The sequence below is a fragment of the Nicotiana tabacum genome, chromosome 22 (assembly GCF_000715075.1).
Source record: "Nicotiana tabacum cultivar K326 chromosome 22, ASM71507v2, whole genome shotgun sequence".
Taxonomy (NCBI): domain Eukaryota; kingdom Viridiplantae; phylum Streptophyta; class Magnoliopsida; order Solanales; family Solanaceae; genus Nicotiana; species Nicotiana tabacum.
In genome coordinates, this window is record NC_134101.1 from 36,273,369 (window position 1) to 36,300,135 (window position 26,767).

The 26,767-nt window shown below is 36.6% G+C and overlaps 3 protein-coding genes across 6 annotated transcripts; all 3 read right to left on the reverse strand.

The window, feature by feature from the left end:
* Positions 1-3,585: 3,585 nt before the first annotated feature.
* LOC107825669 (uncharacterized) lies at positions 3,586-8,923 on the reverse strand. Its single transcript, XM_016652551.2, has 10 exons — positions 8,261-8,923; positions 7,977-8,071; positions 7,735-7,802; positions 7,582-7,625; positions 7,274-7,351; positions 7,035-7,188; positions 6,578-6,730; positions 6,192-6,302; positions 4,419-4,484; positions 3,586-4,231 (listed from the first exon to the last, which is right to left on the reverse strand). Exons 1-10 carry the CDS (start codon positions 8,536-8,538, stop codon positions 4,133-4,135), a joined length of 1,146 nt encoding a protein of 381 aa, XP_016508037.1. The 5' UTR covers positions 8,539-8,923; the 3' UTR covers positions 3,586-4,132.
* Positions 8,924-9,810: 887 nt separating this feature from the next.
* LOC107825670 (uncharacterized) lies at positions 9,811-14,126 on the reverse strand. 4 transcript variants are annotated; one of them, XM_075244049.1, is made up of 7 exons: positions 13,866-14,126; positions 13,661-13,772; positions 13,415-13,455; positions 11,190-11,288; positions 10,979-11,081; positions 10,729-10,898; positions 9,811-10,628 (listed from the first exon to the last, which is right to left on the reverse strand). In XM_075244049.1, exons 2-7 carry the CDS (start codon positions 13,674-13,676, stop codon positions 10,095-10,097), a joined length of 963 nt encoding a protein of 320 aa, XP_075100150.1. In that variant the 5' UTR covers positions 13,677-13,772; positions 13,866-14,126; the 3' UTR covers positions 9,811-10,094. The 4 variants fall into 4 exon arrangements, with proteins under 4 accessions (XP_075100150.1, XP_016508038.1, XP_075100149.1 ...); XM_016652552.2 differs by having other exon boundaries at positions 11,190-11,353; positions 13,866-14,125; XM_075244048.1 differs by having other exon boundaries at positions 13,661-14,126.
* Positions 14,127-22,111: 7,985 nt separating this feature from the next.
* LOC142175800 (uncharacterized) lies at positions 22,112-24,314 on the reverse strand. Its single transcript, XM_075242797.1, has 5 exons — positions 23,729-24,314; positions 22,867-23,213; positions 22,621-22,824; positions 22,421-22,518; positions 22,112-22,220 (listed from the first exon to the last, which is right to left on the reverse strand). Exons 1-5 carry the CDS (start codon positions 24,312-24,314, stop codon positions 22,112-22,114), a joined length of 1,344 nt encoding a protein of 447 aa, XP_075098898.1.
* Between the last annotated feature and the right edge of the window lie 2,453 nt (positions 24,315-26,767).

Genomic DNA, 26,767 nt, shown 5'->3' on the forward strand with positions numbered 1-26,767 from the left:
TTTCTCCGGATTATACTACACTAATATTAGTGTAGTTGAATCACATGTCATAGTAAATAAGGAGTTTACTAATGATTTTATTATTTGGCATGACCGGTTGGGCCATCCCGGTTATAATATGATGCGCAAAATAATTGAGAATTCACATGGTCATTCATTGAAGAATCAGAAGATTCTTCAAACTAAAGAATTCTCTTGTGTTGCATGTTCTCAAGGAAAACTGATTATTAGACCATCAGTATTTAAAGTTGGAGTTGAATCTCCTGCATTTTTGGAACGTATACATGGTGATATATGTGGGCCCATACACCCTCAATGTGGACCATTCAGATATTATATGGTTTTGATAGATTCATCTACAAGACGGTCACATGTGTGCTTGTTATCAACCCGCAATTTGGCCTTTGCGAGGTTACTAGCTCAATTAATAAGATTAAGAGCACAATTTCCAGATTATGCAATTAAGACACTTCATCTTGATAACGCTGGTGAATTTATGTCCCAAACCTTTAATGATTATTGCATATCAACTTGGATAACAATTGAGCATCTAGTTGCTCATGTTCATACTCAAAATGGTCTAGCGAAATCATTGATCAAACGCCTCCAATTAATTGCTAGACCAATGCTTATGAAGACAAAACTTTCCATTTCGGCATGGGGCCATGCTATTTTGCATGCAGCAGCTCTTGTGTGAATCATACCCACAAGTTATCATAAAGTCTCCCCAATACAATTGACTTTTGGTCAGGAGCCAAGTATTTTCCATCTTAGAATATTTGGATGTGCAGTATATGTTCCAATTGCTCCATCACAACGCACAAAGATGGGACCCAAAAGAAGATTGGGGATATATGTTGGGTTTAAATCTCCTTCTATTATAAAATATTTGGAACCTATAACTGGAGATTTATTTACGGCAAGATTTGCTGATTGTTATTTTGATGAATCAGTATACCCAATATTAGGGGGAGAAAATAAGCAGCCGCAAAAGGAGATAGATTGGAATGTATAGATCCTCGAACAAATCAATGTGAACACGAGGTTCAAAAGATAATTTATTTGCAAAATATTGCAAATCAACTACCTGATGCATTCACTAACCTACCAAGGGTGACTAAGTCACATATTCCAGCTGCTAATGCTCCTATTCGAATTGATGTCCTAGTTGGAGAATATATAAATGCAAATGCGTCTAAGCCACGCTTGAAACGTGGTAGACCAATTGGTTCCAAAGATAAAATTCCTCGAAAGCGAAAATGAGCAAATAATCTAGGAGATCATAATATGGAGGTAATTGCTCAAAAAGAGCCCTATGACATAACAAATGATAAGACCTCAGAGGAGGTCCAGGTACTTGAAAATAATAAGAATGAAGAGATCTCAATAAGTTATGTCTCTACGGCAAAAAGGTGGAATCGAAATAATATTATTGTCGACAACATTTTTGCTTATAATGTTGTTGTTGAAATAATGCAACAAGATGAGGATCTTGAATCAAGATCTATCGATGAATGTAGACAGAGAAATGATTGAAAAAAATGGAAATACGCTATCCAGGCAGAATTAGCGTCTCTTGAAAAATGTGAAATATTCGGATGTATAGTCCGAACACTTGAAGGAATAAAGCCAGTGGGATACAAATGGGTTTTTGTGCGAAAACGAAATGATAAAAATGAAGTCGTTAGATATAAAGCACGACTTGTGGCACAAGGATTTTCGCAAAGAACTGGCATTGATTATATGGAGACATATTCTCCTGTGGTGGATGCAATCACTTTCAGGTATCTTATAAATTTGGAAGTCCATGAAAAACTTGATATGCGTCTAATGGATGTTGTCACGGCCTATTTGTATGGCACATTAGACGACGAAATTTATATGAAAATCCTCGAAGGGCTCAAAGTTCCTGAAACTAATAAAATTTTTCGTTAAACTTGTTTAATAAAGCTTCAAAAATCCTTACATGGATTGAAACAATCAGGGCGAATGTAGTATAATCACCTGAGTGAGTATTTGCTGAAAGAATGGTATAAGAATGATCCAATTTGTCTTTGTGTATTTATAAGAAGGTATGGATCTGAATTTGTTATAATTGATATGTATGTTGATGATCTAAATATCATTGGAACTCCTAGGGAACTTTCAAAAGTAGTAGACTGTTTGAAGAAAGAGTTTGAAATGAAAGATCTTGGAAAGACAAAATTTTGTCTTGGTCTACAAATTGAGCATATGAAAGATGAAATTTTTGTCCATCAATCAACTTATACCGAAAAGATCCTAACGCGTTTTTATATGGATAAAGCACATCCATTGAGTACCCCGATGGTTGTGAGATCACTTGATATAAATAAAGATCCATTTCGACCTCACGAAAATGATGGAGAGCTTTTTGGTAATGAAACTCCATATCTTAGTGCAATTGGGGCACTAATGTATCTTGCAAATAATACTCGACCAGATATAACTTTTGCAGTAAGTTTATTAGCAAGATTTAGTTCCTTTCCAACAACAAGACATTGTAATGGTGTTAAGCATATTTTTAGATACCTCCGAGGGACTATTGATATGGGATTTATTTTATTCTTATGAATCCGATTCGCAGTTGATTGGTTATGGAGATGCAGGTTATTTGTCTGATCCACATAAAACCCGATCTCAAACAGGCTATCTATTTACTTGGGGGGCTACAACTATTTCATGGCGTTCAACAAAACAAACTTTAGCTGCTACATCTTCCAATCATGTAGAGATAATATCTATTCATGAAGCTAGTTGAGAATGTATATGGTTGAGATCAGTGACTCAACATATTCAACAATTGTGTGGTCTTTCTTTAAAAACGAAGATTCCAACGATATTGTATGAAGACAATGCTGCTTGCATAGCTCAACTTAAAGGAGGATATATCAAAGGAGACAGAACAAAGTACATTTCACCAAAGTTGTTTTTCACACACGATCTTCAGCAAAATGGTGAGATAGATGTTCAACAAATCCGTTCAAATAACAATCTAGCAGATTTATTCACTAAGGCATTGCCAATATCAACATTCACTAAGACATGAGATTGGAATGCGTCGTCTCTGAGATATCAAATAAAGCTTTCATCAGGGGGAGTATAATACGCGTTGTACTCTTTTTCCCTTAACCAAGGTTTTGTCCCAATTGGGTTTTCCTGGTAAGGTTTTTAATGAGGCAACACTAAATGCGTATTACAAGATATGTGTACTCTTTTTCCTTCACTAGGCTTTTTCAAATGAACATCCAAGGGGGAGTGTTATGAAATAAAGTGAATGTATATGAATGTATATGAATGTTCATTTAATCCATCCATACATATTATTTAATGTACTACTTAGATAGATGTACTTATTAATTCTTAAGATGTATCTGGTGAACTTTAGGTGTTATCTTGTATACTATAAATAGGACATTCTTTGTCCATGGAAGTACACACAAGAAACACACTATAAGATAATTTCTACATTCTCCTCCTATATATCTTGTCTCCATTACTATATTGTTCTATTTTGCTCTCATTTTTTAACATGCATGATGTTAACTAAGTAAGAAAGAGCAGACATAATTAGAACATCTAGTCAGATAATAAAAAGCATTCCACTAGATCTCATCTGGACTGTTCCTGTTTTCAAGGTAGAAAAGAATAACCTAAACATCCTGCCTAACCAAACTTTGTCAGTAAAACAGCCTACAACACAACCTCGTAATACCAAGCAAAAAACATTGGCACTTCTGAATCAAAAGCTGATGGATTATCTTCACTACAAAATCCGTGGGTAAGCAACCGCAGCTTATCGATTAATAGAGCTAGCTCCACGCTCGAGCCTTTGAATAGAACAAGACATTTGAATCCTAGCACACTAGCCTTAGCTAGACTCCTGCTTCAAGTGCAGATTTGAATTTCTTAGTTGAAGGAGTGAGATTAGGCCTAAGGGAATAATCGATCCTGGGCTTCCTTTTGTCTCACCATTGGCTTCAAAAGGATGAGGCAATAGACAAAACAAGTAATGAAGGCATCACCAATATGACTCCAAGTGGATTTTGCAAAGATGACTTAGAACAAATTCGTCCAGAAATGTACAAAAACAGATCAAGTGACTGGATGAATTTCATTGTTTAACATCTAATGCAGTAGAAATCCACTCTGAAGCAGCTGCATGAACATCTGCTTCCACATGCATCACAAGAGAGATTGGAGTGACCGCTATCTGTTAAGCACATTAACATCAACTGATCAAGGCATATAAAGACATACAGCAAATGGCGAGAGATTGTCTAAACTGTAACATTACATATGATCACAAGGGCAGAGAACAAGCTAAGAAACTCCAAAGCTCCCTCCAAGCACCATGTGGGAAAAGACAATTACATCAAGGATAGGAGTAATAAACTTACAAAGCCATTTTCAAGAGCTCTATAATCTAAATCTTCGTCCTCTTCTTCCCGCTTCTTTTCAAGTAACTGCAATGCAAATATTCAATAAAGTCATTCACTTAACATTAGAATTAGGGGTGGCAAGTGGGCCGCGGTCCCGGACCGGTCCCGGTCCTTAAATAAACGGGCTTAGCGGTCTCGTGGGTCGCGGTCCCGGGCCGACCCTGGTCCTTAAATAAACGGGCTTAGCGGTCCCGGACTAAATGGGTCGGGCCCGCGTGCTAAGTGGGCCCAACGGCTAAGTTGTGATTTCTTTAAAAAAAAATTAAATAGAAATTAGAGACAAAAAGATGTTAAAAAAATATCTAAGGCAATGCCTTGTAAATTTATTATAGAATTGTGACCTAATTTTTTAATTCAAATTTAAAGACAAAAATATTGTAAAAAGATATTCAAAGCAATGCCTTGTAATTTTATTATAACAATAAAAAACATGATAATATCTTTCTTAGTCTTTCTCCCCCTATGGAATGAGCACAACAATAGTATTATAATTATTAGAATAGAGAGCATTCATTAATTCATGGTCTAAATGTTCACCGGGTGCAATATTATGGCAAAATTAAGTCTCGGTAAATTGTAATAAACTATTATCGGTATCAAGAATACCAGGTGTAGGACGGGTATGGGGTTTAGTTCGGGGAGTCGGGGGCAGGGGAGGAGGAACAACAGTACCACTAGATTCACCAGTCTTGGATTTTTCCTTATTCTTATTTTTACCAAAAATATTTCTTAAGGAAGGCATTTTAATTAATCAAGTAATAGCAAATAAATAAAACAAACAAAACTATAATATTAAGACTTAAGAGTTGGAACGAGTTTACCGAATTGACGAACAACTTGTTAAAAATTGATTATCGTTGAAGACTTCAATTCACCAACTTCACAAATTTTTCACAAATTGTAACAACCTCAATATTTTTTGACTATTTTTTGGAATAAAGTAAGCAATGGTAGAAGTATAGAAGAACATTAGAGAGAGATTGTGATAGATTGATATTGATTTTGTAAGAAAATGAAAGAATGAGGAGGTATTTATAGTTGAAAATAGGAAAAAAAGTGTAATTATAAAAAGTTTGGGGTTAAATGACTATTTTTTAAATCCCAACAGCTTTTTTTAAAATAGCCAAGCGGCTAGTGTTTTTTTAAAAAAAATATCCGTTTGGTCCGCCAAGGTCCCGGCTCCTTGGCGGGCCAAACGGGCCCGGTCCTGACGGTTCATAAGCAAAAATCGGCCCACGGGACCGGCCCAAGCCCATCTCTAGCAGTCCTACCGGTCCCGGCACACTTAGTCCGTGGGCCGGGCCCGGCCTGACCCACTTGACACCCTTAATTAGGGCCCGGGACCGACCACTTGACACCCTTAATTAGAACCAACTGGTATCACGTAAAAGATTTCGAGATGAGAAAGACCAGTAGAAGGAAACATGTGACGCTTGGCTGTGAGAACCACAACTTTGCAACATCTGAGGACATAAATATGACCGCCCAAATAGAAGAACAAGCATGCTATTTCGTCGCAGAGACAGTTCAATAAGCATACATCTGAGAGCATCAAAATCACTTAAACACATTCTGATACATAAGATCCCTCTCTTTTCCAATGACAGAGATTGATAAAGTTGAAAATTGCATTTTCATTAAAAAAAAGCCAACCTGAAGATTCCTCTATTAGTTATCCAAGACAGCCAACTTGATATCATATTTCCACAGAGATGGAAAATATTTCCTTACCTCCAATCTGAAATACTTGATTTTCCGGTTGGGATCAGATTTCCCTGCTACACCAACAGATTGAACCTCCTCTATATTCTTTTTCTGAGTGGCTAACCGACGGGCGGCACCCTGAGAACAATGATAAGGTAGAGGTCTGACTGGCTAAGAGTATATACACTGCAAAACTTGACTGAGACAACTAAAACCAGCAGGGGCTGCATAGTGTTCCAAAAGCATATCACGAATAACTGTATTTAGACTGTTGTGTTATTGCAATATTATGCAATCGGGTTGTCGCTAACTTAAAGGCAATATCATACACTTGCTTTTAGCATCATAAATCATCGAGGTCACTACATGCCAGTAAAGGACCAGTTAAGCAAAATACTATGACATCTACTCACTGCTGCAGAAGCATCTCGGCCTAGTTGCGCGAGCTGTATTCCAAGGCTTTGCTGATTGGGAAGAAAACGTCCGGCAGCTGGATTCCTGTTTGCTGAAGTAGCTTGCCAGCAAAGCTTAGGGCTCCAGTGACTTTGCTTGGTCAATTTAAACCCCTGTCACGTAAAGGGACAAAAATAATCTCTGTGTATCCACATATATGAAGAGATACAACATGCTAATACAAACACAACTCTAAGCCCTGATATCGGAACGTGGTGACAAAAGGAAAGAAGACGAAACTTGCTTTTGCACCCCAACACGAATAGACTCACACAAACATCCTTCAGAATGTTTGAGAAATAGCAGTTTCAAATGGATGAACGTTTTTTTAACTGGTCTGAGCAATGAACCACAAGTCCATATTCTTTATTATTTTTCATTTGGAAGAAGCGACCCAAGGGTGACAATAAAACAGACCTTGTTTGTCAGAGGAGATTTTGGAACTTCCACATGCAGCAAGCAACATTTGAGAAAAGCTCCCTTCTCTATATCTCTAATGGCTGCATTTATCAACGGTAAACAAGCACTTACAGCATCCTTGAAATCACTTTCTTGACTTTCATCATTCTTCCTAAAGTAGATTATGGGTATGCACCGTTAAGACCATCAAGAGTAATCAAAATTTCAGGAGTATACCATAAATGAAAGGCAAATACCAGTCAAGTGATATCGATAAAGATGGGACACCACTAAACAATGACTCCCTTGCACCAGCTACAACACCTGAGTAAAACCTGGAAACAATGAAGTAATACAGATAATCACAAAATTCTAAGGAGATATAAAAGTAACAAATAAAAGTGCAAGAACGTGTCAATTCACAACCTTAATATGAGCAGTAGTCATAATAAAACAATTTCAACCAAAAGAATTGTGCTAAATTACAGTTACTACTAAAAAAGAACATGGTCAGTACTCAGTAGACAAGGATAAAAGGAAGGTCACAAAATAAAATACTACTTACATATGATGGCCACAACTTGATCCCTTGTTGATTCCACTTATCACCTACAAGTCCAAGCAGAAAAAAATAACAGAGGATACGCAGCGGGTAAGCAATACCAAACACAAAAATGAAATAGAATAATGGTATAACTGGAAGCATGTCGAAGAATACCAGCATAGGCTTGGACCAGGAAAATAGTGCCCCAGACAAGGCTAATGACACACAATCTACGGGAGTCCCTAATACCAGAACAAATTCAAACAGCCTAACAAGTTAGAGCTGAAAAACTGTATAGTTTCAAAATAAAAGTGTATTCCTACAAAGCTCGAGTGAAAATCGATAACTAACTTTTTCACAAAACAATCAACAAAATATATAGTATATTACTAAAACCAACAGTAAGAGTGCGATACCAGAAACTTCATAAGCAATAGCACCATGAATCTCAGCCGAAGTAACCGCAATGGTTTCCTTCAGAGTAAAAGAGTGGCCTGCCGTTGATTTATCTCTACAACAGCATTTGGAAAAAAATGCATTATATTAACCATAAATTATTAAGGATTGTTTAGTATGCAAACAAATTATACATTAAATCTAATAAAACGTTTACTATATTAGAATGAAAAAACGTAATCTGTGTGAACAAATACGTATCAGTAACAGGGAGAGAGAGGATATATTTTAAAAGGAAACTTACGATTGAGGAGCGCAGACATGAACATTACAGAGGCCTTGACGAACGAGAGCATCAACAAGATAGGTAAGGCCAGGGGATTCTATCCCATCACCATTTGTAACCAAAACCACAGGTTTTGTATTGTCAACCTCCCCAACCGAGCTGGAGGAAGTGGATTCAGTGGAATCTTCATTGTTGGGCTGATTTTGGGCACCACCCTTTCTGCTAGAAAGGACTTCCTGAAGATTGGTAACAAGCCCAGGTTGCAGGAAGTTGTTTTTCGCACCAGAGGGCCTCATTTAGAGAGAGAGTTTGTGTGTGTGTGTTGCAGGAGTTGAAAGAAGGGACGTGACGTGAAGAAGAGGAAAATGAGGGTAATATAAAGCGCTCAAAAATGGATAGACCGCTTCCAACGGCGTTTATTTATTACGTACAAGTGGAGTCTGAAGAATATGAGAGAGTGGCAGTTTCTTCAATGTGGGCAGCGGTAACGTGTTACAGGTATTGATGCGATTTATAATATTAACAGTGTGTGAATCACATCTTGCCTTCCGAAAAGAATGATACAATTTGAAGAACTAGATACCATTTACTTGAAAGAATTCATGAACTTTTTTAATTCAAATGGTTTTGGAGGACAATGAATATATCTTATTTCAAAAGAAAAATGAGTATGTTAATAGCATGTTTCGCCAAGCTTCTCCAAGGTTAAAAGTTGAAAAAAATTCAAAAAAAAAAGTATTTTTTTTTAAAGTTAAACTGTTTGGCCAAACTTTTAGAAGAAAAAAAGTATTTTTGAGTAAAAGCAGAAGCAACTTTGAAGAAGCAGAATAAACTTAAAAAATACTTTTTAGAAGTTTGGCCAAAAACTCATTGCTGCTCAAAAGTATTTTTCAAATTAATTAATCAAATACAACTATTTCTCATAAAAAAAATACTTTTGAGAAAAAACACTTGTTAAAATAAGATGATTTTAGAAACTTACCAAAAAGGCTATTAATGATAATTAGCAAACGAAAAATCTTATTGTTGCAGATATTGCAGTTCCTTGACATTATATTTTTTTTGTTTTTCTTGTCACGGCAATATGTTCGAAGAATTCTTCAATACGGGTTTATCAAATGGGAATGATATTTTAATATTTGTGTAAGAGATTAAAGTAGGTTTACTAGCCAAGATAGGACAATCGTCCAGAAGAGAAAAACAATTGGAACTAAGAATCACAAGGCAAGTCAAAGCCTATATCTTTCTGTCTAAAACTAATTAGACAGAAAGAGAAATGGCATGCACTCGTTTCTCGTAAGAAAGGTGAAACTTTGTTTACAAAAGAAAAGGCCCATGGCGGAGTTTGAACTTCTGCAAATACCACAACAGTCCCATGCTGAATTATACTTCTCTTGCTTTCTATAGTAAAAGTTCGTCCACAAGCATTCGGTTTCATTATATCACTGCGATGGCTTTTACAAAGTTGTTATCTACAATTGAAATGCGAGTTCCTTTTAGAGGGTGTCAAAGCATTTTTAGCAGAGACTCGACCCTATAAACTAGCCAACAAAACCTGCACCCCAGCAGAGAGAAGCAATTGCATCCAAATTTGAGATGAGAACTACAAGGTTTGCAACTTCCTTTTCTTACAATAAGATGGTTGAATAACTTATAAAGTTAAAAAAAGAACTATGCTATCCTTATCCCAAGTGAGGCTAATGCATCTACAGGAAGTTAGTGAAAGAAATAAGTAACTTTATCTCACCAAAATCATCAACTCCAAATGAAACAAACACTAGCAGCAAAGATTTTACAACTAGATGGTACCCGTCAAAGTCATCACATATTTGCCACCTCAGACTTGTCACTTTCAATAAGGATGAAACCTTCCATTAGCAGCGCCATTATTCCTAGCACCACCACTTCCACCACCACTGCTGCCACCACTGCCATACCCTTTTGCACCACCATAACCAGCAGGATTGCCACCTTCAGATCCTCCTTTACCCCCATCATTCCAACCACCACCACTGCTCCCATATCCCTTACTGCTGGCATACCCAGCACCACCACCATAGTAGCCAGGCGCACCATAGCTGCTGCCTCCATAACCAGCTGCCCCATACATAGCTCCACCAAACCCAAATCCATAACCGTATCCACCATATCCAGGGTAAAATCCTGCAGCACCTGCACTGTAACTCCCTGCAAACTTGCCATAACCATCATAGCCACCGTATCCGCCATAGCCTCTGCCCATCTTTCCACCATATCCACCACCAACCCCCTCTACAGAACCACCAAAGCCACCGTATGATTTTGAACTACTCCCACCACGATGTAGCCGGCTTTCACTTGCATGTTCAGCACCACCTCTCTTTGGCTCTGCCCTCTTAATTTCAACCTGAAGAAGATATAATATCAGAGTGGTATCATTTTGTTTGATCGTAGTAAAACGGGGTGATAATCAATCCTTAAAAAAGTATAAAGTCCTAATTACTCACTTGTTTGCCACGAAGTTCGTGCATACGGCCATTAGATAAAACCTTCTCAACTGCTTCTTCATTATCAAAAGTGACAAAGCCAAAGCCTCGGGACCGACCAGTGTTTTGATCCAGCATGATCTGATGCTCCACAACATAGCCATAAGAAGAAAAATATTCCTTCAACTCATCTGCAATTAGTCAATAGGTTAAAGCAGCAACTTTTTGGACTCACATAGATAAGGAGTTATATCATGTAGAATACTTTTACCTTCAGTTAAAGGTAACGGAAGACCGCCAATAAAAATTTTCTTAGTTTTTGATGCTCCTTTAACTTGCATGTTCTCCTTAGGTACTGTCTTCTTCACTTCCACCTTATCAAGGAAAAATAAACATATTCATTAAACATAAACCTTGGCACAGTAGTAATAGTAAATAAAGGAAAAATAATATTAAGTGGTGCTTTCAGTAGAATATTATACCGCTCTACCATCTATGACATGGTCTTCCTCTAAAACCTTATTTGCAACTTCCACATCCGCATATGTAACAAATCCAAATCCTCGTGGCCTTCCAGAGACCTTATCCATCATTATAACAGCATCAGTTATCTCTCCAAACTGGCTAAAATGCTTCCTAAAAGATTCTGGAAGGTAAAACACCATATACAGTACAAGGTTAGAGGAAAGACAGCCAGACCTCATGAAAGTAGGAAAGCAAACAAAGCAGATGTACTTATCAAAAGGAAAAAAAACAAAGTAGATATCATAATATAGGTTACTCGGCAAACTATTTTGAAGTCAAACCACTGTAAAAAATTGTCAGTTTCTGAAACATGGAAAAAGAATTTGAAGAAACTAAAAGATTTATCGAAAAGCAAACAGAGACCAGAAGAATTTACTGTGGAAGGAGAACATTAACTCAAGTACTCAACTAACTAAATACATGAATAATTAAAATGCCTCAATATCATGTTAGGAATGCATACTGAGAAAGGTTGTGTCTTTTTACTGTGTTCTCAAGATGTTCCAAAGAAAGCCCAAACCCAAATCCCACCTCCAAAAAGTTAATAGAGCAAGGACCAAAGTCAATGGTGCGAGTGCCAGCAAATACACTATAAATTGAATAATGCAAGTACTATAAAGCAATGTGCTCAAGCAAGAGTACATCACACTGCCCCTAACCTAATAAATTCGTAATACACACAACTCAGGGGAAGCAACCAGCTCCCGAGTGCAGTTGCAATAATCTTTTAGCTGATGCCTCACATTAGAAACTAACTCATCCTAAATGAAGTAATCATGCATTCTAAGACCACTCTCCTTTAGAAACCTTTCGCTTTTCTTATAATCCAGATATCACTGAAACTCATGTTCTGTCGTACTATAACAGTTAGCAACATCAATTCAGCGAGAAATTCTTGTCTGAAAAGAATCATGATACTGTAAAATTCTAATGAGAGAACAGCTGGTACTGGAAACAAATCTTTGTGCACTATTGTATAAAAAAAAAGACAACTTAAAGAAGATGCTTAAAAGTCCTTTTGCTTGCACACAAGGGTGTGGCCTATCGGTCAATGAAGCGGGTGCAAAACCTTGAAGACTAGGGTTTAAATCCCAATAGAGACAAGAACACTGGGCGATTTTTTCTCATCTGCCTAAGTTTTGGTAGCAGAGTTACCCAGTACTTGTGTTGGTGGGAGATAGTAGGTACCTAGTGAAATAGTCGAGGTGCTCGCAAGTTGAGTTGGCCTGGACAAATATTTGCATGGCAAGAATCCTCAGGAGAGGTGAAACCCCCATTTTATATTTCCATCTTTCTCATTTAATTAGAGTATGGCTTAGTCTCAATCTTTTGCCTAAAGATACATCATAATTTTTCAAATATGATGTTCATTCGTAACAAGACTTAAGCAAGTACTGTCATGTGGCCAAGCAACAAAAGTGAAGACATCTAAGAGACTTAACAAAAGGCCACCTACGACACACTAGTGATATGTCAGATAAACATGTTAAGAGTGCTTTAACCACGTTGCCAAGCCAATTCACTATTTTCATGATCCAGGAATATGCCTAGGTAGAAAGACAACTGGTATAAACACAGCACATGAAGATACGATAGAAGGAAAAATGTCAATAAAGGGGTAACCAAAGTGCACAGAGGACACGTGCAGGCGTAGTGGGAAGGCCGCCGGGCTTAAAGAATATATTGGTTATATAGCAACCAATTTTTTTGAAAAAAAAAGTTAACTATGTCGCAAGCAAGGTATAACTGAAAAAAAAACAGAGCAAGTTGACAGCTGCATTAGCTGCTCAACCAAAACTTTAATGCGAGACTATCCGTACATAAACGAAAGCCATATTCTTGTCCAAGTCAAGACCTTTGATAATCTCACTTTTAAAGCTTATTCTTTACAAAATAAGACAGTCCTAATGTGGAAACAATGAAAAATATATACATGCCCATAAGAAGGGAAGAAATATTGAGCTTGCACACGTTCAGCTACAGTGAAACAAAGAAACCACTTGCACAGCAACTTTAGTTGTACATCAAATCAAATATTACTCTAAAAATGTCAAAACTGAAGCAAATAGATTTTCAGCAATCACAAACAGTTTGGACTACAAAAAGAATTTCTTTCACTTAAGCTAAAAACAGAGGGTCCGTAATATGCACAATTTTATGTGAAGCAAGATAGCATCAATACCTTCGGTCGTCTCCCAAGCAATGCCTCCAACAAAAAGTTTTCTATCAACAAACAAAAATTACCATTATGTCGGCATAACCTCATATATCTTCGTAAATTGCAAAAAGGGGTTTTCCATGTCTACTAAAATCCTCTCGTTAAGAAAACACAACAATTTGGTAAAATTCATGAGAAAAAAATCATTCTAAGACAAACCTGTGACCTGCTACAAACTATAAGCTATAAACTAAGCTACTACAAACTAACCCTGCTGAAGAATCATCCATTGAATGCTTTAATTCATGGCTTTCTGAATATCGCTCTTGTTGCTCAGTTACATCAAAATCCATTGTTTCTATTGTTTCTCTACCTATAAAACCTGCAAACAGGTACGAGATTATTTCCAAAAACACCTCTAGCTTTGAGGTTGGTTCTGTAGTTTTCAGCTAAAAAGAATAAACCCTAACTAAACCTTGACAGATCCCTGCAAGTAGCTAGCTTTAGGTATTCTCTTCAAGAGATGAAATTTAGTGGGGAAAGGAGTTGAGTAATGAGTTTTGTGATTGCATAAACCCTAGCCTTTTACGATAAATGGAAAATTGCCGCCGAATGAGAGATTTTCCCGTAAATCAAATCCTTCCACAGAAAAAGCAAGGACTTATAGAGCTGCGATTTTCTAAAGTGAGTATCTTTTGGGGGAATATTTCAAGCTTTGAAGCCGGTAAAAAGACCAATACTTTCTCCCACCCACATCTTACACTCGTATTATATTATTTTTATTAATATACTACTTTGGATAGATTATATTTTTATTACCGTTTTATAATATCACATACTAACAATATAAAAAATAAACTTACAATAATACAAAAAATATAGGATACGAGTATTATCAGGACACACGATAAATTATTTATTAATAAGAAAATACAAAATGGGAGAAAAAAACAAAGTAACGTCGAAGCCACAATAAATAGGTCGTTAGTAGTTACATAAAGTGGTACTTTTTCTTATTACATAACGAATTTAATAATATGTTACAATAAAATTTAAGTAATGTGAGCACCTAATTTTTAACTATATTTGAATTTTTATCACCTTTTACTGTGTAAATATTTTTAGAAATTTAATATATATTTTTTAGCTTTGTTATATTTTTTTTATATATAGGGTAAAAATAATAAATAATTTAAAAGGTCAATTATTACTATTAATATTATTTTTATTTTTATTTTAAAATAAAATAAATTAAAAACCAGAAAAAAATAAATATTTTTTTAAAATTTTCGGATGGGAATAAAAAAATAGGAAAAGTAGAAGTATGGAATTAAAAAGTAAAAGTAAAAGTAGGTAGAAATTATTTAATAAAAAAGTAAAAGAAAGTGTAAAATTAAAAAAATAAAAGTAAAAGAATGTGAAAATTTAAAAAATAAAAAGTAAAAGAAAGTTAGAATTAAAAAAATAAAAGTAAAGGTAGGTGAATTTTTTTTTTTAAAAAGTAAAAGAAAGTGAAAATTTTAAAAAAAGTAAAATAAGTGGAAAATAAAAAAATAAAAAAAAGTAAAAAAAAATGGGAATTTAAATATAATAAAAGTAAAAAGTGAGAAATTAAAAAATAAAAATAAAGGAAAGTGGGGATTGTTTTTTAAAAAAAGAAGAAAAATGGGAAGTGGGAAATTTTTTAATTAAAATAAATAAATAATAATAATAAAAAAGAAATTTGAAAAATTTTCGATTCCCCCCCCCCCCTATAAATAGAAGATAAATGTGAGGAGAATGAGAGGTGAGAGAAAAACAAATAGAGGGGAGGGATTTGAGAGAAATGTTTTTGCTTCTTCTACGCTAAGAGATTTCTATTCGTCTCATTCTTTCTTCGTCTTTCTTTCGAAAAAAACAACAGCCTCACCACCCAAAAACCACCCTGAAACCCATAAAAATTCAGCCAAGTCCCAACCTCGCTCTCCCGTTAGCATGAGGTTTAAGAGGTCCTGTTCGAGGTCCATTTTCAGCGAGGTTCTCGTTCATTCGAATCCGGTTCCGTCGAGGCTGTTCGAATTTTGTTCTCCTTTGAGTTGTAGCCGGCGCTTTCCTTCTGTAATTCAAAATTGAATATTTTTTTTATCAATATAGTGAAGAAAGTGTTTCACCTCAAAGGTCCGTTTCTTTTCCATTTCAGTAATGTTTATTGCCATGCTCCAGTCATATCTTTTTAAATTGTAGTTCTTTGTTGACTTTATTTGGCATGAATTTTTATTATAATATTTTGTGTTTAGTTGTTTTTCATGATTAGTTGGTGTTTTAATTTTCATTATCAGTTGGTTTGATTGTTGAGAATTTTGGGGTTAAAAGTATATTTATTTTTGATTTATATGAATCTAAAGTCATGTGTAGTAGTAGGGAGGCACGTATTCTCTGTTTAAATTTGAGATAGATTAATTTGTACATGTTAAAGCAAAGATGTCTTGGTCATCATATTTTATATAGTTGGGTCATAAGTGTTAATTAAATTTAAAGAGAGTTGGATTTGTTTAATGAAATATGTACTACTGAAAATGGCTAATGGACAGTGTACTAATGGAGTAACTTGGTGAACTAGTAACTGAGCCTACTTTTTAGTTGATTTTAAAGGGCCAATTGTACTACGATCAATTTTAATTTATCTGGGCCAAAATAGTTTATGTCATGCCCAATTTAGTAAGAGCAAAAGCTGGCCCATTTTTCACAATTAATTTTCATAGCTCTTGAACTTACAAAGATCTCAAACTCGTAAGGAAAAATAAATTATGAACACATGCTAGTTGCTTTAGGCGCAATTAATAAATCATCGTGACTATGGGTACGGTTCCCGTGGCATGGTCACGATACGTAAATCCCAACTAAGTGCGCATTTCACGCGACTTGACCATAACTTTAAAAATAATAAAATAAACATGTTGCAAACCGCGGGTACGTTTCACGTGGCGCGATTCGCAATATGTACCAAAGCGACAAGTGTACGACATCGTAACTTGTTCAAAAAATAACTCCATAAATACTAAAAGGGCTAAAAATAATTAAAAGCGGTTAAAAAATAAAAATGCAGAATAGGTTGTAGACATGTAATAAATCAGATAATTAAGCCGGGTATTAATTGTTAAGCGACCGTGCTAAAATCACGGAACTCGGGAGTGCTTCACACCTTCACCCGGGTTAACAGAATTTCTTACTCGGTCTACTGTGTTCGCGGACCATAAATAAGAGTCAGTTTTCTCAATTTGGGATTTTAAAATAAATCGATGACTTGGGACACCATAACAATTATTCCAAGTGGCGACTCTGAATTAAATAAATAATCTCATTTCGATTAATTTCACTTTAATTGAAAAAACTCCATATCCCCTATCCCTTCGGGAAAAGGGAGGTGTGACAGCTCTGGCGACTCTGCTGGCGACTTGGGACACCATAATAATTATTCCAAGTGGTGACTCTGATTAAATAAATAATCCCATTTCGAATAATTTATTATTATTATTTTATTTTTTGATAATTTTCGAAAGAAAGAAATTTTTTTTTTATTGGGAGAAAGACTTCTAAAAAAAAGAAACATATTTTTGGATTTTGATTTGATTTTGTTTTCAAATGAGAGACTTCTTAAAATCCAAAAATATTTTCTTTCTTGTTTAGAAGTCTTTCTTTCGAAACTTTCGAATAAAAAAGGAGAGAAAATTCTGATCCCAAAATATTTTCCTTGTAAGTAGCTTTTGTGGTATGAATTTCACAAAAAAAAGATTGATGAATAAATTAGAAAAGGAGTTAGCTTATTTACTTTGTTTCTAGTATTACCAAACTACGCAAGTCTCATTCTCACCGGATGTGAGATACGTAGGCAAACCTCATCGGTTCCGGCCCCAATTTCAAAAAAAAATCAAAAAAAATTTCCCTTTCCTTAATTCCCCTTTTAGAATTCTTTCCTTAGAAAATCCAAAAAACAAAATTATTTAAAAGTTTTTATAAATAAAAAATGGGTCAGTCTATTCCCGATCTTCCCGAACTACGTAAGATCCGATTCATACGGCGTCATGATACGTAGGCAATCCCCATCAGATTCGATCATTGCCATCAAATAAACTGAGTGAAAAAAAAAGAAAAAAAAGAAAAGAGTGTAAAAAATAACAGAGAAAAAAAAAAGCAAGAGTGAAAAATCCAAAAAGAGAACTATGTGTCCAGGTTGAAAAAGAAAATCGCGAAAAGTTTCTGTGAATATGTTGTCAAATGGCATGAGCAAGTTGTCAGGGTAAAGCCTCCAACGGACGAAGCAGAAATGGTTGTGGTCTTTCTACAGGCCCAAGAGGCGGACTACTTCCAGAACATAATATCCGCTATGGGTAAGTCGTTTGCTGAGGCTATCAAAATTGGGGAGATGGTCGAAAATGGTTTAAAAAACGGGCCGAAACTTGAGTCATGCTGCCTTTAAAGTCACATCATAGGCCGTTATGAATGGTTCGAGGCTTTTTTGATGAACAAAAACGGGAGAAAAGAGGGAGCCATGATGGCTTCAAGATCGAGGGGGGACCGCATGCCATTCAACCAATCTATATGCTTTCTAAAGTCCCACAATACTATTATCCCCATCAAGATGTTTCTTATATCATGGCACCCCCTCCCTATGCGGTGATGAACGCGCAACCTTACATGCAGCCACAACATTATTTACAAAACCAAGCTCCACCTCCCATAAATGCCCGTCCCTACCAAGCTCTATATAATCCCCAACCAAATGTTCCCAATACAATCCTCACCCAATTGAGCCCCTTAGAAGGAATCAATTCACCCTTATTAGTGAATTATACTCGAGCTTGTTCCAAAAGCTAGTAGGCTAGGTTTGCTGCAGCAAGTAGCCCCGAACCGGACAAACCCCGAGTCCCCCTCGCACCGGACTGATGCTAGATGTGAATACCACTCTGGAGCAGTGGGACATGATACTAAAGACTGTTGGACTCTTAAAAGAGAGTGGAAGACCTCATCGAGGTCCAGGCGATAGTGCTTAGGGATGAAGAGGACCCTAATATGATGAACAATCCTCTGCCTACTCACACCTATAAGCCAGTAGTGAGAATGATTTGTGAAGATGAGGAATTTGATCCGGCACTGAAGGCCATTGCAACCATTGCCGAGACAGAAGAAAAGCCAAAAAACGGTCGCCAAGCCTGAAAGTTCCCTATCAGACTGGAGTCTAGGTAGCCAGTCTTGCTATCCTTTCTGCGTCCGGATTATTTCAGGGTGTAATCTTGATGTTTTACTTTTATTGTCTTACTTTCTGATGTAAACCCTTCTATCTTTAAAATTTTTCTTAAAAAATCAAATGAAATTAATATTTCATTATCCAGGAATGTCTCTTTTCTTAATCTTGTCATTTTTCTTATTCTCTTTTCGGTTCTCTTCAAGATCGATGGGGGACCTCTTTGGAACCTGAAGATGTTTTTAAAAAGAAACAAGAAAGCAAACGAGAAGGAAAAAAAGAAACAAAAGAAAAAAAAAGAAAAAAAAAAGAAAAAAAAAGCAAAAGAAAATGAAAAACAAAGTTTCTTGAACTACGTTCGACTTGATTCCGAAAGGATACGTAGGTAGACTCTCTCTGGGGTTCAGTCATACAAAAATAAAAATCCCCATTCCCCCAAAAGTTGAAACTGGGGCAGATGTTACAATGGTTCGACAATGGTGTCGCCTGAAAGGTTTCAAAGTTATAATTCAATCCAAATCCTTTTCACCCAAACCCTTTTCAAAGTCCTTCCGATCAATCAATGAGAATGTTCAAGAATTGGAGGATACAGTCACAGGATGTGATGCAACCAAAATGAGAGAAATAAAATAAGAGAGTCTTGTTGGTAAAAACTCTCACGGGCACCGTAAGGCGATAGAAAGTAAAGAAATTAAAATGAGAGAGTCTTGTTAGTGAAAACTCGCAAAGAGCATTATAAGGCGATGGTGAGAAGTGAAATGAGAGAGGTCAGTTGGTGAAAACCTGCAAAGGGCGCCACTGATCGAAAAGAGGATCTTCACAGCCATTGGCATTGACATAGTCCTAGGCAAGGTTTCTCGGTTTCAAGGCAAAGGTTGTGATGAATTTATGAGAGTCGTACAGTTTACACAGATCAAGCATCCAGTTCAAAAGGCATGTCATATTCATTGAAGTCCGCAGGTACTCCAGATAAGTCCTTCTTTCCTTTCCCCGAAAGCGATGCCTCTCGTCTAAATTCATTGTCCATTCCATTGTTTGTTTTTCTTTAAAACCCTTTCGGTCTAACTCTGTTCTGAAAACTAAGGCAAAGAAGGAAGGGCAAGACTGATTTACAGGGTTCTCATATGATACAAGCTAATATGCAAAAGGTACCCAACCTTGGCAGGGAGATCAAGTCGACCCCGACTGGCCATGGCGGTAGATGCTTTGAAATCAAAAACTCTCGAAAGAAGGAAATCAAATTAAAATGCCTATAAGGGAGGAATGGAGTTGAAAAGGTTGAGTCCCGCGTGACTGATCATCTTGGCAAGGTTTGAAAAGCCAAGGATTCCCAATGCTTTGAAGTTAAAATTAGAAGAAAGAAAGTCAAATGCCCACAAAGGCAAAATAAAGTTGAAAAGGATTAAGTCCCGGGCGACTAACCGTCATGGTAGAGTCTTGAAAAGCCAAAGGTTCTTTGAGGCCATAAATGAAATTGTTCTTCAGGAAACAATCAGTTGCAGTTGAAAGTATCATCAAAGAAGCCGTCTGAGATCGAGTGACTGAAACACTCAAGGCCATAAAACCAACCACTGTTTCAAACTAATAAATTATTCTTTGTTTAAAAAAAAATAGGAAACAGGTGCAATCCAAAAGCAACCTTGCAAGAAGCAGGTGCAACCAAAAAGAAACTGTGCGGAGATTAAGATAGCTCTGCAGCAGCAACAACTCCAAAAAGGGAAGTTTTTGCCATATTCTTTCCCGCATTTTACTCATTCTCTTAATAAAAAGAAAAAAAAAGAGAAAGAATGTCTCCAATACCTAGCTGCATTTTCCAACATAGGGTCTCCACTCCCTAGTGACGATCTAAAAATACAACACAAAATTATGCTCGCTAGTCAACGATAGTATAGTATTAAATCGTCTCCACATGGATTCTTCAACAATGTTCTATTAATTATAGTATTAATTTGATTTATGTTATTATTGACTACAAATAAACTAAGATTTTCAACTATAAGAAACTGATGATACCAGAATGATTAGTAACAACAATGGAATATCAGTGCGAGAGATAAGGGTGATGACAAGATATGTGATCAACTATTGTTCCGGGTAACTCTGTGCTAAATTCAATCTTAACTTATATTGATTCTTTCGATTTCAACAAATGTTTCGACTACTTCAAGGATTCCAATTCTTCTTCCGAATAAATTTGATTCCTTTAGCTAACCTAATAACAGGTCCTATGAATATATACACTAAAATAGTGAATGAATGATCTTTCGAAGAACACCTCTCGGTTATTCTCCTGAACTGGGTAAATTGATAACTCCTTAAGCTCTTTCGATTACCTAGAAGGGGCGTAAAATCAACCCAGTTAAGATGGTACAAAGAAAATAGCAGCAGACTTCTCTTTCGATTAAAGTAAAACTACGATAAACCTTGCAATTTATTTAATAACTCATTCAGTAAAGTCGAGCAATTAACATAGAGTAAAACCCAAAACAATAGTCAATTCACAACATCCGTCAACAACCCTGAGGAGAATTACTCCATAACAAAGAAAATATTTATAACAAGGGTATTAGAAGAACAAGGAGACATTACAATTCCCAAATTCAAACAAACTTTCGTATTGGGTGAATTGGATCAAGTATCTTTCTTTTCCGTTGCTTCCGTTTTTCTTCTTCCTCCGAAAATGCTCTCAAAATCCACGATGCTCTCTTTTTAGACGAGCTAGGCTTCATATAGGTCAAGGAAAGTCGCCTCCAAAATTACAAATTAGCCTTGGGAGAATTGTTTTCCGGACAGACGTGCGCGGCCGCGCACCTGGGCAGGTGACCGCGCATATAGCCGTGCACGTTGGCCAGTTTCTGCTTGTCATGCGCGCCCAGTGCGCAAACGCGCACCTGGGCAACTTTCTTCTCTCTTCTTCGTTCTTCTTTTTAAGTGCGCTAGTATCCTTTGTTCCTCGAACATAATCCCAAATTACTCCATAAGCTTTTACTTAGAGTTCAAAGCTCCATAGTAACTCAAAAATGCTCCCTAACCTCATTGTAGCCCGGAATCGCTCCTGCAAAGCATAAAACACACAGGCAGTGTAAATTAATACCATTTAAAGCTCAAATATTAGTAAAGTACAACGAATTAGAGTGTAATTAGTGACCAAAATACATAATATGGTAAAATAAAAATCTTTATTTATAATAAAAAAAAATAAATGTACAATGTCTTGCCCCAACATACAAGTGCCCCTAACTACTCCTCCTCTCTTTCTATCTTTCTATGTCTATTTCCTAAAGTTCTTCTGTCATTGCTTCATATACAATTGATCTATCCATTCCCTTTCCTTTCTACTACATTTCTTTTTTAGTAAAGGCACTACTCTAGCCTTACATTCATGTTGTATCTATGCACATATGCTCCTCGGTGTAGGGACTCTTTCATTCCATAATGCTTTATTTCTTGACCACCATATCTTGTATATAAGCGATGCAATCACTGCTGTAATGAACTCCCTACATTTCTTCCCATTGATTCCTCTTATTGATCTTCTCCATATCCCATTTAGGTCGTGTTTTGTTGTCCCTCTCTGCATCCATTCCAGCATCATTTGTAGGCATTTCTCTGAGAGTTTGCACTCAAAGAATAAGTGCTCCACTGTTTCTGCTTGCCTTCCACACATCACACACCAATTGTTTTGGCTTATTTTCAACCTTAGCAGTCTTTTCTTCGTAAGTAGCTTTTTATGCATGGCAAGCTAGCTAGTGAAGCTATGTTTAGGCACATTCATCTGACTCCATACCCCTCGATACCATGGTTTTTACTCTACATCTCCTTTGCACCAATGGTATCCACTTCTCATAGAGTATTTTCCCCCTTGTGTCAGCCGTCCATTATTTACAAACCCATCAACAAATTTGTCCTTGACAGAACAGATTTTCTTCCAGTACCAGCAGCTATCAGTCGGGGGGGAGTATTGGCACCATGGTTGGTTTTTTATGTACAAGTGGTTGACCCATTTCACCCAAAGATTGTCCTCCTTGTTAGCTATGTTCCATACATAATTCACCATTGCTGCTTCATTCCAGATTAAGCAATCAGTTATCCCAAGTCCCCCTTGTCTCTTTGGTCTACATACCATATCCCAGGCCACTAAAGATATTTTTATTGAGTTCTCTTTCCCTTCCCATAGGAAACTCCTGCATATAGTTGTTATATTCTTTAACACCTTTTTTGGGAGAATGAATATAGATGCCTAGTATGAGTGTACTTGCATCAGCACTGCATTCACCAGTAACACCCTTCCAGCATAGGATGGATTCCTAGTACCCCATGTTCTAACTTTGTTTGCCAATTTCTCCACTAGCATTTCACAATCTGTTGCTGATAGTTTCTTAGAAGATATTGGTACACCCAGATACCTGAATGGTAATGTCCCTCTTTGGTACCCTGTGAACTTGCAGATATCCTTAAGGCACTGTTCCTCCATATTCATACTATATATGTTTGACTTAGTTGCATTTGTGTTCAATCCTGATGCTTGTGAGAATATTTTAAGCCCTAGCAAAATTAGCTCCACTGATTTCCATTCGCCTTTGCAAAAGAATAAGACATCATCTGCAAAGCATAGATGATTCAACTTTAGACCTCAATACTTTGTATGATACTGGAATCCTCTTTGTTCAGTTATCCATTTCATGATTCTAGATAGGTATTCAATACAAATCACAAATAGGAGTGGGGATATTGGATCCCCCTGTCTTAGCCCACGTTTTCCCTTAATGTTGCCATAAACTCCACCATTCACTGCTATCATATATTGGGTAGATGTGATACAAGCCATAACCCATTTTATGAACCTTTGAGAGAAGTTAAGAGCATGCAACATCTCTTTAACAAACCCCCACTCCACAGTGTCATATGCCTTCCGTAGGTCCACTTTTATCAAACAACTCCTAGTCGTATTCTTCCTTTTATATAGTCTCACCAAATCTTGGCAAATCAGTATATTGTGTACTATATTCCTTCCTGCCACAAATACACTTTGGTTAACAGAGACTATCCCAGGGAGTACTTTTTTTAGCCTATTGCACAACATCTTCGAGATCACTTTATATAGTGTATTGCAAAACAGACAATTGGTCTGTAATCACTCACTGCATCAGCATGTGTACTCTTGGGAATTAGAGTTATCACTATACTATTTACAATCCTGAGCATTCTGCTTGCTCTAAAGAACTCCAGTACCCCACTTATTACATCATTACCCACAATATCCCAGCAATCTTTATAGAATTGACTTCCAAATCCATCAGGTCCAGGGGCTTTATCTCCTGCAATTGCCCATAAAGCTTGCTTCACCTTTGCTGATGTGAACTCTGCTTCTACCTCGTTACTTTGCTCCTCCCTCACTGTAGGCCCTTGCTTTATTAGTTGGCTATTTACATGTGTCCTATCCTCTATTTTCCTACCCAGCATCTTTGTATAAAGATCTATAAACGCATCAGGTATCTGTACTGGATCATCTATGTAATTTCCATTCATATCCTTGATGTGAAAGATTCTATTGCTATTCCTTCGAGCTTTCAGTATTCCATGGAAGAACTTGGTATTTTGATCTCCTTGCGTGAGCCATTGTACCTTAGACCTTTGCTGGAAGAACAAATCTCGTGCTTTCTTCCATTTGCTACACTCCTCAAATAGTCTTACTTCTTTCATTGATTAGTGCTTCATTTTTTGGATCCTTCTGTACTCTGTTTTGACAGTGCTGAAGGATGTCTAGTGCTTCATCTGCTCTCTTTTCAATATTACTGAACCTTTCCTTGTTGATTCTCTGAAGAGTACTTTTGATTCCATGTAGTTTCCCCACCAACTGGTACATTTGTGTCCCCTTCTTATTTGTCCTCCATCTTTTTTTTATTCTTGCTTTGAAATCCCAGGCCATGCTCCACATATTGAAGTATTTGAAGCTTCTGCTCACATGTTTTCCATCCCCCTCCCAGTTGGTAATGTCTGGGGAATGATCATACAATCCTGGTTGCATATAATGAACCGATGCATGCAGTTTTGTCATTATTCATAATTGACAAGAACTCTATCTATTCTGCTCATTACTCTACTGTCTTTTAGTTGTTTGTTACTCCATGTATAGTATGCTCCTGAGGACCTCATGTATTGCATAGAACATTCCTCCATACACTTTTAAAATTCCCTAATCTCTATCATGGTGACTAAATTCCCTACTCTTTCCTCTGTGTTCAGGATGCCGTTGAAGTCCCCCATTATTGCCCAAGGACCATTCACCATTTGATGTATACTTTTAATGTCTTCCCATAGCTGCCTCCCCAAACTCTGATTATTAAAGCCATATATTATTGTGATATTAAACTGTATCCTTGTCCCTCTATGCTGAACCATGCAATGTATTAATTGCTCAGTTACCATTGTTATATTAACATCATATACTTATGGTTTCCATACAACCCATATTCTTCCTCCTGGATGTTTTGCTAAATTCGTGGTAAAGGACCACCCATTGCATAGATTAAGAGCAATTTGTTGTACTTTAGCTCTCTTAATCTTTGTTTCCAGGAGACCAAATAAACCCACTCTTTGATTCTTCATAAACAGGTTCATTTCCTTTTGTTTATGTGGTTTATTCAGTCCCCTGGCATTCCAGAATCCAATTCTATCCATTGAAATGGGGTTGCCCCATCCTGCCCCTTTCCTAGGGCCATCTCACACCCTTTCCCTTTGCTACTCTTTTCCCCCCACCATACTTCCTCTTGTTGTTTCTATATTTGCCCCACCACCAAAATACACAATTATAGCCTACCATCAACACCCCACACTTAAACCATTGCTCATCCCCGAGCAATCCAATTACACTTCCTCTAAATACGCCTTTTTTCAACAACACTCAAGATTTATCACACCAAGACTCTTTAAAATAGATTAAGCACAATATTGTGACATCTTAACCTCAAAGTTTGACTCAACAGCACCACGCATTATCTATAACTAGCTCACTTTCTCTAACATAGAGGTCAATAACGTTGCCTTTCCTTCATGAATCAAGTGCCCTCACACAACAAAAAAGAGTAGTTCCATACACAATAAAAGTTAAGAACGATTAGGAACTCATGATAGAAAAAATTCACTCACTCTCAGAACTAACATTCATATGCCACAAAAGATGAACCATAGGCTTGCCCGTAGTGTACTACTCTACTAATTCGAGCTCATTCAGTCAAGGATCAAATAGGACTTTAAATGGTTGTAATGTAGGTTGTTGGATAGGTAAGATACATTTAGAAATAAGAGTGACTACACCTCCCTAAGCACTTTAATACATAAACTTTAATATTAAAACTCCACACTTATGTCAAACCAAAACTCCACCTTCACACCAATATACATCAACTCCCAAATTATTTAAGTACAATTACATCAAGAGTTACCACTTATCACTGAATATCTGCACACAATATAACTAATTTTTTTTGTCTTTTTATTTTTATTTTTTTCATTTCAAGTGGCTCTTGATTTTTCAAATCAGTGCACCTTTCTCCTTATTTCATTAGTTCAACTCAAAAGCCAAACCAACCACCCCACACTTCAACTTTTACAGAGTTCATAACAAATTCAAGTGCTCATGAGAGGTACAAGGTTCAAATAGATGGACAATTCAAATAAATGGGTAATACTTGTAATGTGATTGCCAAAGAACAGGATTATAGGCTCAATGGGGTTGACTACGATTACATAACAATTTGGTGGGCAAACTATATATCTGGCTCAACAAAGAAATGCCTATATCACTTCCAGGACTGAACAAAACTACTATTTCGCTTTGCAAACACACAGGGCAAGTTCTAGACATCAAATTCAATGCACAGAATACACCAAACCTCATACGCACATGGCACATGACTCACTCAAGATTGGATCATCAAGACACTCTAGTCAAAGCAGTTTAGCAAAGTCAAGATTATACCATTTAAGGCACTTATACAAGAGTCAAAAATTGAGCCTAAGCGTCACAAACAAAATACTTACTATTCTCAAGGCATGTTCAAGTCAAGAGATATTGCTTCCATTTCAAATCATAGCACAAGCTTTTCCTCCTTATAAAAACAAAAATCCAACTACACCCGGTTCAAACAAAAATC

Bases quoted from the DNA above. Each gene is read 5' to 3' on its own strand.
- LOC107825669 (XM_016652551.2), bottom strand. From the start codon at position 8,538: ATGAGGCCCTCTGGTGCGAAAAACAACTTCCTGCAACCTGGGCTTGTT. The intron at 7,189-7,273 runs GTATTTGCCTTT...AATCTACTTTAG, and splicing joins TTATCGATATCACTTGACTG to GAAGAATGATGAAAGTCAAG. The intron at 6,303-6,577 runs GTGAGTAGATGT...CATTGTTCTCAG, and splicing joins GCCGAGATGCTTCTGCAGCA to GGTGCCGCCCGTCGGTTAGC.
- LOC107825670 (XM_016652552.2), bottom strand. From the start codon at position 13,743: ATGGATTTTGATGTAACTGAGCAACAAGAGCGATATTCAGAAAGCCAT. The intron at 11,354-13,414 runs GTATTGATGCTA...TTTACCTTCCAG, and splicing joins TGCTTGGGAGACGACCGAAG to AATCTTTTAGGAAGCATTTT. The intron at 10,629-10,728 runs GTGAGTAATTAG...TATCTTCTTCAG, and splicing joins ACGAACTTCGTGGCAAACAA to GTTGAAATTAAGAGGGCAGA.
- LOC142175800 (XM_075242797.1), bottom strand. From the start codon at position 24,314: ATGAAAGAAGTAAGACTATTTGAGGAGTGTAGCAAATGGAAGAAAGCA. The intron at 23,214-23,728 runs GTTTTGCAATAC...TATGCTTTGCAG, and splicing joins TGATTACAGACCAATTGTCT to ATGATGTCTTATTCTTTTGC. The intron at 22,825-22,866 runs GTACACTCATAC...CTCCCAAAAAAG, and splicing joins TGAATGCAGTGCTGATGCAA to GTGTTAAAGAATATAACAAC.